General features: G+C 36.9%; 1 protein-coding gene across 5 annotated transcripts in view; it reads right to left on the reverse strand.

Annotated features, from left to right (window-relative positions):
- Positions 1-14370, reverse strand: part of LOC141903821 (katanin-interacting protein-like) — a 382582-nt gene that overhangs the window by 240723 nt on the left and 127489 nt on the right. For all 5 annotated transcript variants that reach the window (XM_074792155.1, XM_074792154.1, XM_074792152.1 and 2 more), the window contains one exon: positions 12078-12313. In XM_074792155.1, coding sequence (XP_074648256.1) covers positions 12078-12313 — 236 coding nt within the window. The remainder of the gene's footprint in view (positions 1-12077; positions 12314-14370) is intronic.

The following is a 14370-nucleotide window of genomic DNA, read 5'->3' on the forward strand; positions in this document are numbered from 1 at the left end:
TGTGTTGAATAACGGGAATAGCACTATAGTGCGTCTACACCCTGGCGCGGTGTATCGTTAGTTACAAATATTTCACTATGTTTGACAGGTGCTGCTATCTTTCAATGGAGATAATTAGTAATTACTAATTAAATCAATACACCGCAGTGCGGTGTACTAGCAAAATCCATGACTGATTCGTACACTGCACTGCGGTGTAGACGCACTGAAAGGGTTAATACGTCAAGGGAAAGGCAACATGTGAAATGAGGTAATAAACTAAAAGACCAAAGGTCCTGTACTCTCGAGGTACAGTTGTCGAGGAACGAGAATCGTGTATGATTACAGCGAATCAAAGCACACTATTTTTACAGTCATTGAATTAATAAAAGATCCAATTAACGGGGTTAAATCAGCTGCAAAAATAGATCTGTATTCAAGATTATTTTACATTATATAAGGTTGAATGGTGATGAAAATTGATCAAAAAAATATTAAGAAGATTTTTGAATATTTTATCAATAATTCGTTTGGATAAATTTATTTCACAAGGTGAATTAATATCACTTGGCATAAATGGGCACCTTGCACTAACTATGGGTACCTTAGCAGTCTTAAATTCCTTGTTTCGTGCTGGGAAAGTAAGTGGGAGTCTTTAAATTTGAATAGTTAGCAGACAATGTCATTGAACGTGTAATTTTTACGGTTAGACCGAAATAATTGCCAAGTTGTATGGCAGTGTGGCGTGCTTTTATTCATTTACTGCAGACGGTTTGCTTAGCAAACAGTCAGCATTCCTCATTAACAGGGTTCCCTATGCATCGCAACAACCAATCAGAGCTACGCGCACCTGCTATGGAGTCCCGTCAATAGACTGTTTAGTAACACATTTTCCTTGCCAAACTTGTATTCTTGTAAATCTAATCTTGTATGAAAATAGAAATAATAATTAAGTATTTTGCACTATAAAATTGATTTTTGGTGCACCAGTGCTAATTTTGGTGAATAAAATGTGCGTAAGAATATTCGGATGAATTTTACACAATACAAGCCTTATTTACATATGGAAAACACCGAACTGGGGATCAATTATTGTTTAGGATATAAGTAATTGTCATTCTATGCCAAAGCACGCTCATCCGTAGCGTCCTAAACTTCAAACGTTTGATTGGAATCTGATGTATTTGAATCACTATTTTGCACTTTAATCGCTGTTAGTATCAAACGTTTCTATACACTACACCATGTTGTTTCCGTTTGGGTTCTCAGCATGATGTCTCACTTCCGGGTTGGGAAGGAATCAGCGCGGCCAATCAAAAGTCTCTTTTTAACACTAGTCTCATTAACCACTAAATCAATAAATAGGTTATAATTGATAAAAAATACTTTTAGCCATATCTTAAAACCTCTTCATGACCCCTTTAAAATCTAGCGCAGTATCGCAGCTCTGTCTTTAAATCTGCAACACGCTGATGTAGCTGCAATGGTTCATTCTTCTAACCGCGAATGAATCTACTCTTATATTACAAATTGCGTCCCTACATCGTTTACTGTTAATTTGAACTTCGACAAATCATCTCATCTCTGCACTTCATAAGGCTGTGGTAAAACCTCTTGGCCCATGGGCAATTATTATTTTGAATGGAATAAACTCAATAATCGATTTTCATTAGGGTTTTCTGTTACATCACAGAAAACCCTATCGAGATTCGCGTGATTATTATTATTATTTTATGTCACACTATTTTCACTAAAGAACAAAGGCTTTGTTACCTTGCCGCTGTTGTCGATAAAATCCGTATGATATCATTCAACTCACTGAGATCTACAAATACTCTGCGTGTTTTTTGAAGAATCAACGTTACAAAAGCACTATCGGGCCGTAAACATCGAAAATTGAGCCCCATTCAAAGAGCCGACATGTTTTTCTAAGTCATCTTTCCGAAATCTACCGCATGTTTCTCGCACGTCGATTATCAATTCAAGCATAAATTAACAAATTTATTACCCAAAGATTGCACATTCAGTCGCGGTTTTTAAAAACTAATTTTAACAAAAGCCCATTTTCCTCATAAAATCATATTACTGATACACAGGAAATTTACTACTTTAGATTTTAAAAGCACTGTAGGCGGTAAACATCGACGAATCGACGTGTGTCACTACATCGTCGTTCCGGGGATCAGCTGCAAGTTTCTCCTCATCATGAGAATCAAATCGAGTACAAATAAATTCATTACTACCAGTGATTTGGCCGCGGGCTTCAAGCAGTTAGTTTAACAATACCTATATTTCTTTACCAAATTAACCGTGTATTTATTAAGATAAATCATTAGTGTACCAGGGAGTGGTAGGCCTAAACTAAACACGCCAAAGAGATATAGCGGAGAAAAGCTTTTGTGTCGACGAGGTATCAAAATAAAAGAATATATTACTTTATTCGGCCGCGGGCTTCAACCTCTATATCAATACCATCAATACTCAATATATTTCCAACAGTATATACCGATCATTGTCAAATGCACAAGGTATTTACTAAATACAAGTATTTAACACACTCCTATCCGTATGATGGACTTCCACTTGACATTCGGAGTAAGCGTTCGCTGTGGGGGAAGGAGATCGTTCGCTGTGTCGCTTGAAGTGTTTATCCAGTTTTACGCGACCTTAAGGCTTTAGGCCTACCGGCGCTTTACTGTCTCAAACAAGCACAGTATAATTGTTGCGTTCATTAACGGACTCATTGGATTGAACTTCAAAACAAAATTTACGATATTTAGGAGGGTTGTTATTCCCTAGGCCTACGACCAATCTGTCCGGATGTTAGGCCTACGCATATACATAGGCCTACATAGGCTAGTAGCCTCTACGAGGTAAAAGCTAAGTTCACTATAAAGGAGGAAGCAGATTTATCAAAATGCATGTTAATTAGTGATTAACTGGTGTCAACTTGCAACGATCAATCACAATTATCAATTTATTTGGCAAAAATGAAGATTTTTTGGAAAATTTCGCCTGAGCAGACAGCTTTATAAGCCAGACTTTTCATTTGAGTTTTTTCATCATAAATGAAACTGGTATTTCATTAATTCCTAATGACTTAAGCCGGCGTAGGGCGGCCTTGCAACGGCTTGTGACTCACTGCAATGCCATTAACTGCGACCGCCAGCGACGATTGAGTCGTAACGACTCATCGACCTATGCTCCCTTGCGACGGTTTGCGACTGTCAGCAACGCCAGTCACAAGGAGTCGCACGGGTTCTACTTTCTGCGAGGCGACACAACTGTCACAACCGACCTACGTGCCCTTGCGACTGGCAGAAACTAGTCACACACAGTCGCTGACAATCGTATTGCAACCGACTTGCACCGAAACATGCGATGCAACGCGAGGATCGCATCGCGTCGCAAGGCCGACCTATGTCCGGCTACGTGAGTTACTGTGGAGCCCCAGAAATATCTTTTTTTTCGTTCATAAGACCTTTCGCTTGAAAATTATTTCATTGGAACAAAATTTATTTCGTTCGGACCAATAAGTATTTCATTCATTCGAAACAGAATTGTTTTCATTTAAACATTCGTTCGAAAAAAAATTGTTTTCGCTCAACCAAATTTTTTTGCCGAGAAAAAAAGTTTTTCATTTCAACAATAACATAGCTTTTTATTCGAACACATTTTTTGTCAGAATGAAGAAAAGTTTTGGTTCAAACAAAAAGCGTATTGTTCGATCAATTTTCTTGTCGGAACATTAAGTTTTTTGGTCGAACGGCGTGTTAAGGTCGTTTTGGAAATTTACTCGCTCTGGTATATTTTGGATTACTGTGTATGTCATTTGTAAGGACATTAAACAGAAGACGACTTCGGATACTACCTTGCGTGACTCCACTAGTTAGATCGACTTATTCAAAGATGAGGCGTTCCATTGATTTCGGCTTCAAGTTTTCGTTCGGAGGTAACTGCTGAGCCATTTGAGCGACCTATCATTGATACTGCTTCCTAATAGCCTGTTCAGTAATGGCTGATGTTGTGCCTTATCAAATGCTTTGTCGAAATCCACCGTAGAACAGGATTCTAAGACTGTGCAGAAAACCCTTTATCGCTGCTTTGCAGCTATATTTTAAGTTGTTATCGGTCCAATTATTATTAAAAAGTCTTTGAAAGTGATAGACATTGGTCCTATAACCGGCCATATTTCACTCTAAAGTATAAAGCAAAACAAATCGATCTGACGTATTTGTTCCTGCCTACCACTGTCCAAGGTGTCAAGCTTTCACGTAGTGCCCAGGGCAGTTGTTAAAGCAAAGAGATCTGCATAATTTAAAGTAGTAGAATGAACAATGTAATATGTTTTCATCGATATTATAAAAAACTGTACCTCGACAGCACAGGACCTTTGGTCCTCTAGTTTATAATATCGATGAAAACATATTACATTGTTCATTCTACTACTCTTTAGAGTACGCAGATCTGTTTCAACCCAATATGAAAAAATCTTGAATACAAACTTGCCGGATCTATTTTTGCAGCGTATTTGACCCCATGTATCGGATCTTTTGTTAATTCAATGACTGTAAAAATGGTGTGCTTTGGTTCACTGTAAACGTACACGACACGATACCGACACAGCTCAAAGAAGAGCTAAAAATTCAGTTAATTATTTCCAAACTACATTTTCCAATGCATTTCTTTGAAAGAATCGAATGATTTAGATTTCATCTTTTATTTTCGATCACTCATCATCGTGCATGAGATACTAATCTTCCATTACAAGCACGAGCGGGGCGGCCAATCATATGTGCGATCATTTGAAGGCTTTACGACTATATCTTTAATTAAACCCTCCAAAAGTTTATGAACTAAAATATATGAATGATGTACGCGGGAAAAAAAAAGCAAAAACGGTGTCAGAATTTGATTTAATCATGTACCCAGGTTGATGGGTTCCAGTAGGCTATTTGACGCTTTTTTGTTTTGAGAGCCACAAACGCTGATACAGCGAGTGTAGTGCACACGTGTCGCTTGTGTTTACAAACAGAATGTGGAGCAAACACACTGCAAACAAGATGGTGGAAACACTATTGTGAAAAATCTTGTCCCAGGCAACCATCGCCGCCAAACATACTGATCGTAAACATGCAATTGTTTACCGGATCCAATTGACACAAAAAATTCATTAAAAGCATTTGCAACATTTTGATCATCCTGTATGACTGTGACGCTGATTTTGAAAAATTCAGGGTAATTTTGATCTTTGCTTTTGCCAAGAATATTAGTAATTTTTTGCCAGTTTGTTTCATATCACGACTTACTTCATCAATTTTTTGATGTAACAATTTTTCTTGGCAATACCTAATAGCTTGATGAATAGATTCTAAATTTACAATATCTATTTTTTGATTGCTGCATTTTATGTGATTTGAATTGTTTATACAACAAGTTTTTATGCTTAAGAGAAATAAGTAACCCATTAGACATCCAGGGTTGTTGATGGCTAGAATACCGGGATTTCTTAGCAGTCCTAATTGGAAAAGAATCATTATACATGACTTTTGAAATACTATAAAATCTACAGTATGTAATTTCTGCATCGTTTATACACAACACTGAGTCCCAATTGGTTACCATCAATTTTCTCCTAAAAATCTGCAAGGTTCTACGATTTTTAAAGTCGTTAGTTTATAACCTCCTTTTTTGGAGTTTTTGTTTTATGCTGAAGAAGAAAATTGAAAGAAGTGAACACCATATAATGGTCAGAGAAATCACACAGTAAAACACCTGATTCACACTTATACTTGATGTGACAGTTAACAAAAATATTGTCGATCAATGATGATGAAGTCACTGTCACACGAGTGCATATATCAATTTGAGGTACAGCTACAGAACTAGGTAATGCAGAGTCCAAAAATTTCCCGATTTGGTAATTACAGGGTCTCCCATTAATTACTATACATAAAGAAACTGCCTGTATCCTCCACATTTCTTAATGAAATGTTTCGATTTTCCACCAAATGATAGAATGTAACGGTACTTTTTGATAATTATCATGGTTGCTATAGTAATTTGCTTAGTGATTTCCTAGCAACTGATTACATTGTTGTAGTGATTTTTTGTAATTCTTGTTTAGAATAGACTAGCTGAATACCCGTCCAATGGACGGCGCATAAATGCAGAATCCTGTTAATCATTAATTAATTGGCCGGGAAATAAATCTAAATGCTTCACATGTTTAGAGTTCTTGCAACCAACCCCACACCTCCCCTACCCCGTCTGACCTGTCAGTGGTACAAACCTTATCATTCAAATAACTAACAGTAAATTCTGCCCCAGCCGTTTTTAGGCCCCTCCTCGTTCGATCTTTGTACTTTCTATATTGACCACACCACCCATACGTTCATTTGAAAAGCCCCTCCATTCGACCAACGAATTGCATGCTTAAATTGAGGGACTATTAATTGAAATTTCCGAGATAGTCGCTCGATCCGATGATATTGGGATTCTGTATTTTATATTACTGTTTGACATAATTTTTTTGATATCTCTCATATATACATACATATTTTTTTGATATCTCTCATATATACATACATTTTCTTAAGAGAGATCCTGTCAGAATAGTACGTACATTTTGCTTTGACCCACTCCCCATACAAAGTTTTATATTTGTTTACCCTTCCCCAAAATCCGTATGTACTACATGCATTTGAAAGCTCTCTTATAAATTTAACCACGAACGCACACATCGGCAGCCCCACAGGCATTCCGAGAGGCTGCGTTTGGGCCTCCCTATCTGCCAGTAACCTATCTGTGGTATGGAACCATTCTGAAAAACTCGCAATGGGCCTGTCCCCTTCAATAAGCATTCTGAGACGCTGCGTATGGGCCAGCAACACGGTCAGAACATATCGCTAAGTCCAATGATATTAATTTTGATCCAAAGATTACGTGTGATGAATGTCTTAACCAATGTTTTAAACAACTGAGGGACAGATCAGTGTTGAGAGAACTGTGTCAAGTACTGTTCTGATGCTGCGTTGTGTATCTTAAGTCGGTCAGGTCAGTAATTTACTATAGTACTTCTACAGAAGCATAGTATGGTACTTTACTGTTAGATGGCGAACACATCGTTTTTAACTGAATTTTAGCCCGGGCTTAGAATGAATATTGTGACTCCCTCGGACCACCAATCTGTTTGAAACGTGTAACTTGATGACGGGAAGAACTGGTATTAAGCATCAGTAAAAGGACGTTTCAATACATGCATTTATTTTCTTATAATGTGTCGCGGTAAATACCGTCCGTTCTGCTTTATAGTATAGATAACTGTTAAATCATGTCTATGTCTCTAATACAAAAAGCCTAGATGGTATGCTGGTTTTAGGAAACCAAATCTTTCTGTCAGTCTGTACCATGGATTTTGGGTTAAGAATCCATATTTGATTGCTGAGAAGCCACTTAATCAATGTCATCAAGTGAGCTGTCTGTTGTCTATGAGGTGTGATCTTTGGATTTGCCATACAGTAGGTCATCCAGGGGGCCTATATTCGGGCCATACTTTTTGACAAAAAAGGAAATGCTGACTATGAATGGAACCGGCTATCATAAGATGCTGATTCAGTACTCCATTACAAAACTTCATAGATGGCTAGAGGAAGTCTCAATCCAGTGTGGTTCCAACAGGATGCTGCGCAATGTTTTTCAGCAGGAAAAACAATTCGGTGACAGAATCTCATCGCTCCAAACTGTTAACGACTGGGCCATATAATCGCCTGACCTAAATCCACTGGACTTTTTTACTTGTGGGGCTAGCTGAAGGACACAATGTACCAAACCAACCAGAAACTATTGATGATCTAAAGAGAAACATCTGCAATAACACAGATGATTGTCAATGTACTGCGCAATTTCAACAATCGACTGAATCATGTGATAAAATTGAAAGGTTCTCCCATCTAGCATATTTTCTTAACTAATTGGATATTAGTGAAGTAATTTTTTTGTGCAATATGATATACAATATATTTAATACAATATTTAGGTCATCACAGACTGAAATTCAATTCGTTTTTCACAAAAACCCCTAAACCACCTCCAAATCTATCTTTTCTTGATGAAAAAATTGATTTATTACTGGGTATTGAATACATTTCACTATTGTCATGGTATTCTGAAGTTCTTGTTTCCGTAAAGCCAATAACAAACCATTTAAACGCTTGTGTAGAGGTCAAGAAATGATCAACATTTTTATTCATACTCCTAATGTTTAAGTGACCAACTGCAAAATCTTTGGTATTTAATAATTGTGAGAGAAATATTAGCATAATATTCCCAACTAGTTTCGTTACATACATTTGTCATCATAAGAAGATATATGCTTTAAGTTTATAAGAAGATATAGGCTAAAAGTTTATAAGTAAACACATGTTGTACCGCTAATGTATCGCCTGTGCCTACGATAAAGATGATCTCACTAATGTATAAGATGTCTAATGTGTTGGGTCATCCAGGGCAGCTGGGGGCAGGTTACCAGGGTTTACAATGGGATGATTTTGCTGATGCCCTCCTGATTTCTACTCTTTGGTCAGTCCAGAAGGTTTCTACTGTACTGTTCTATTGTTCTGTCACAGTTCTTTAGGAAGCTCGCCTGGTAAAATGGGCTTTAAGGGCACCCCAGTTCGTTTTGTTAAGCAGCAGTACTTGTCTGTCTTGGGCTCACTTATGACTGGTTTGCCTTGGAATTTGGTGAAGACTATGTCATGGTCTCCTGAGGAGGGTAAGGTAGTTACTTCGTTGACCATTGTTGGGTTCTTTGTCAGGAAAAGGTCAAGGGTATTATTGCCTCTGGTTGGTTAGGTAACTGTTTGTGTGAGGCTGAACTCATTGATGAGGGTGATAAATTTCTCATAGATACCTTTTTTCTGACTATCAGGGATTTTTGTTCACAATCTTGCCATGAGATATTTGGCTGGTTGAAATCACCAAGGATCCAGATATCATTATCTTTTGGTATTTTTGACAGGGATTCTTTGAGATTCACGTGGCATTCGTGGACATTTTCTTTGTGGTTGGTAATATGCACCTATGAAGGTGGGTTTGCTCTAAGTAATTTGGAACTTAACCCATAATCATACTTAGTCTGCAGTTGGGGCTGCGCTAAACAGACACGTTTAACTAAGATAGCTACTCCACCTTGTTTGTGTTTCGATCTAGTCTGAATAGGGTATACCCTAGGGAGGGAGGAAAGATTTCACCATTAGCTTTATCTTCAGATAGCCAGGTTTCTGTGCCTATGACTACAGCTCCACTGTTTTTAAGATTCTATAAGGACCACCTACACAGCACGCTCAAATGTTCAAATCCTGAAATTGGCTCTATAACTTTTTAGCCATTGGCCCTTAGTATCATAACAGCAAGCTTTGTCAAGATCCGATAATGATTTGTAGGACTAGTAGCAATTGAAAGCTTTTACAAGAGTGACCTGTACAGCACCCCCTAGAGGTCAAATTGGGAAAATGGCTCAATAACATTTTAGCCCTTGGCCCAAAATATTGCCATACCAAATTTCATCAAGATTGAGTAATAATTGTAGGACAAGTAGCGATGTAAAGATTTTACAAGTGCCACCCATAGAGATTAAATTTGGAAAATTGCTCCATAACTATCTAACCCTTGGCCCATAATAACTACATACCAAGTTTCGTCAACATCGGACTATAATTGCAGTAGTAGTAGTAGTAGCAATTTACAAGTACAGCTGTACAGCGCCCCCTCATGGTCAAATTGGGAAAACCGCTCCATAACATTCAAACTATAACATTTTCGCCTGTAGTACCTATTAAACGAGTTTCATCAAGATCGAATATTTGTAGGACAAGTAGCTATTTAAAGATATACAAGTGCTACCCGTACAGCGCCCCTAGAGATCAAACTGGGAAAACGGCTTTAAAACTTTTTAGCCCTTGGCCCATATTAGCTTTATACCAAGTTTGGTCAAGATTAGAAAAGAAGTGTAGCACTAGTAGCAAATTGAAGAAAAAGTTGACTGATGGACAGACGGACAGACGATGGCTGATAATCACTCTAACCCATTAAAAAAAAACCCATCAGCTAAAAATAAACCATTTCATAATCATTAATAACATTCAACTTTTATTAACTTATCTAGATACACTATACTCGCATCAATCACAATTTAGATGCACGACACCCATGAAAAATCCAAAGCCAGAAGAGTATATATATTTGTGCAACGTTTCAGCTAAAATTAGCCATCATAAGGCATACTGAGAACAGGAGAATATTACAAGATATTTATACAAGACCAAAACAATAGAAACATGAGTGAATGATAAAAATGTTGGGAGGGGAATAGATTAAAGTAATGACATAACGGCTGGAAAAAACAGTAAAGTAAGCAAAGGCAAACTAAGGGCAATATAGATTAAATTTATTTAAAAACAAAAGACACAAACTAAAGTGATTAAAACATGAGGACAAGCTTAGGGGTAATCAGATGAAATCAGTGAGTGAGTGCAAACAAGCAAGCGATAATCAAGGCAAACAAAGGAGGGAATTAATGATGGCTAATAGTCTTTAGCGGAAACCTTGCACAATATATATACTCTTTTATTCAAGTTTCTCGTTTTGACTGAATTTATTGTGGGATTTCTCTTGTTATGCATTATGTCTATCTATTTTTTGTCTGACATCGATCATTTTGGGATATTTCTGTTGATCGTTTGAATACATACCTCAGTTTGGTCTGATTACGACCAGCGAAACCGTGCAGTTTGAATAAACCATCGTTTTTATATCAATCAATGCAGCATTAGTCACATTAATTCAAGGTTTATTAGTGGTAAAATACCCAGAACCAAATGCGGTACGACCCAATGCACTGCCTTGGGTACAGGCCCGATACACAAGTCACTGTGGGGTCAGCAGTCAATGTTGATAGATAATTGCCTACGTAGGTTTTCCATTTTCTTGATGAGCAGTGTTATTGAGTGACAATAGTAATAAATTATCACATAGGACTACCGGGTACCGGTAATGAAACATGCATCCAGCGCCTTGTCCGACTATGGATATCCCCCTGGAAATACCCAGTCACTATTTATAATGAAATGAAGAAATTCCGTGTTTTTTGCGTACCAAGGTCTTCCATGAGATTTGAGAAAAAGCTATTTTTCCCGGAGTTTGCATAATTGTCAAGGATATTTTCTGAAGTGAAAATAAAAATATTGCTCCCAAAAACCAAATCAATTTAAGAATATCACAGAAATCAATCTTGAAATACAATTTTAAATCTTGAAATAAAACTCGGAAATAAAACAGTAAACGATACCGCAGGTTCACGTGGACACCTGCTCATTTGAATTCTGCAGCTAAGCCAATCATAGACGCCTCTTTGCTTTCTGAGTGGCTTTTTAAAACCGATAATTTTGCTATTTGTCTTTCACGAAAAAGCTCAAACTTTCTAACGAGGCCCTTTTTCAAAATTCAGCACCCTAGGATTTGGAGAATGGATAATGCTTGAATGAATGATTCGTATAAATATATGCTCAGTTGCACAATCAAAGGGCCTTAGCTCAAACCATGTCATTTAAATTCGTTCCATTTGTATAGTAACAGGCTCAGCCTACGGCTGGCCTAAAAAGAAATGATTGAACCGGTATTTAGTTGATATTTATGTCAAATTTATACATTTAAGTGATTAATAACTGATTTATACAACCTTTAGTTGTATTAATCAGTTTGACTCTTCTAACAATCAAGTGTTGATTAAGTTATTTCTCTGGTTGTTGTTATGGAAACGATTTTGCTAATTTTGGCCTCTCGGCATAGGTACCCATTCACTAAGTGGTGTAAACATGCTCATATTAATTGACTTCGAAAATGAATAAATATCAACGGCTTGCTGATAAACTTTTATTAAAATATTTCTAAAATGATTTTGCTCGACTATCATCACCATTCCGAGTGATACAATGTTAAAATCATTTAGCCAAAATCCCAGAACTATTTCTTTCTGTGAACACATTCATATAGACGAGTTTGTGTTTAATATTTCACAATTCTTAGAAATTCACACATACCTAGGTCTCATTTCAAGAACTCTGGCAACGACCTTTTCCCGGTCATGATCACTCAATGAAGAAAATCGATGGAAATCATCAAAATGGGTGACTTCTGCCTTACACACTCTTCTCTTTTGATTATCATTGAATTCATAGAATGTTTCAGAAGATTGTGCTCCAACTTGAGACTTGAAAGCATTTGTTTCAGTTGCATGGGGCAGTGATGTTGCAACAGAGACAGCCACTGAAGAGACCTAAAAACAGAAATAAATGAAACATTAAGCCTTTCACTGCATGGGTGCTGGTGGCTGGTAGATACAGCTATGCACATGAAATATGAGTCCCACAATCACAAGTTCAAAAAAGATTTTAAAATATCAAAACTATAAAGAATTTATTAAAAACTCAAATTTTCGGTTTTATCCTAAAAACCAAACTAAAATTATGACATTTCACAGTATATATACCAGTAAGAACGACACACACTATTGCACATGAAAACTAGGTAATATTAACCAGAGAGGAAATGTATAGGGACAAAAGTTTATTATGAAGGGAGAAACCAAGGTTACCATTGACATAGGAATTTGAATGGGAATGTGACGTCGGGTAATACTGTGAGACGGAAAAATTATCCGAGAATTATCAAAATCAAATTTGGATCATTGGTATCCCAAACATGGGTAGCCACAGCACTTTGGGGTTTTTGATTAATAATATCTTTCTTATGCTCTTTAATACGAATGCTAAGGGAGCGACAATCTATTATACCTAAACATACCAAATATCATCAGTCGATACATCAGATTTCTGTACTAGAACAGCTAACGTGGTGACAAAGAGGTAATAAGTGGCGCGTGATGTTGCAGTTTGCCTGGTGAAAAAACCAGTTATATTTTTACCAGTATTGCTTTCATCTCTGTGAATCTTAACCAAAAAAATTTCATCATGGGTTTCTGCATATTGACTTCGAACTTGATAAGTCAATAACTGTGTTGATGCGATGCATGTTTTATCCATAATATCAAGGTAAAACGTCTGTAAGTATACTTGATAATGATATCAACAAGATCATGCACTTAGTAATATCATCACTATGTTGCAAACTCAATACAGATGTTTGGGCTCCAAAAATGATCGCCATGATCGCTGACGTAAGAAGTGCGACTGATGAAAAAATGGCCACGAGAAAAAATGACCAAGGAAAATTTATGAGAATTAGAGCTGAAACCAACTACTGACAATGTTGATGACAATTTGCCACAGGCAAAGTGGTTTGACCTTTCTAGTATCTAGAAGAGCGTACAATTATACATGTATCCATTTCTTAAGTATTCACTTGTGTAACTGTTAGTTTTGGTTTAAATATGACCAGAAAACTCAAAATTTGATAATTTGATATTGGCTGTGTTTTTGCAATTTATTAGTATTTCGCATAAAAAAATCCAGGAAGCCAATTAAACAGTCCCAAATTCTCATTTTAGGCCTACTAGCTCATTTTCATACTGATCAATGTGGTAATATTTTGATATAGGTTTACATTATGTTCAATGCTCTATCCCTATCAAATCATTCCAGCAGTTTCAAAAGGCATCATGAAAGCGGATTGATGCTATCGTCCATTTTCATTACTACGGACTCTACAGAAACACAACCGAACACGGCCTACTTCCGATTTTACCAAAGAAACTTGCCACAGTAAGCACACCGATAAATTATAAGCAGTGGCGTCACATGCTGGGTGGGGATTGTACTATCAAATATTTTTTTGCCGCTGACAAACTCAAACACGTAATTTATTACACATAAAACAGAACATTGTAACATGTTTACAGTACAATTGTATTTTATAGAACCAAAACAGAACAACGTAACATTTCATTTTTTCCACCGTATTTTTTCATCCTGGTCAGAACACCTTATTATCGGCATACCAAACGTAATGTATTACGGTGAAACCGCACAGTTGGCAAGTCTGCATATCATTTCATTTTACTTCTCATTCATTAGGGTTTTCTGAACTTCATCGAAAATCCTCTTGTAATTCTGATTATTTCGCAGAAACCCTATTGTAATTCTGCTGATTATTAGGGTTTTCTGTTACTTCATAAAAACCCTATTGATATTTGCTTGATTATTTTTAGGATTTCTGCAGCTTTCGCAGAAACCCTATTGTAATTGTACTCCATTTTAGTGGAACATCGCAAAAACCGTAATGTTTCCGATGTCTCTGTTTTTAACGCATGCCCATTAGTGAGTGTTGGGGAAATTCTTTAAGTCCAGAAATCAGTTGATTGCCCAGGCGTCACTA

The sequence above is a fragment of the Tubulanus polymorphus genome, chromosome 4, assembly GCF_964204645.1.
Source record: "Tubulanus polymorphus chromosome 4, tnTubPoly1.2, whole genome shotgun sequence".
NCBI classification, from domain to species: domain Eukaryota; kingdom Metazoa; phylum Nemertea; class Palaeonemertea; order Tubulaniformes; family Tubulanidae; genus Tubulanus; species Tubulanus polymorphus.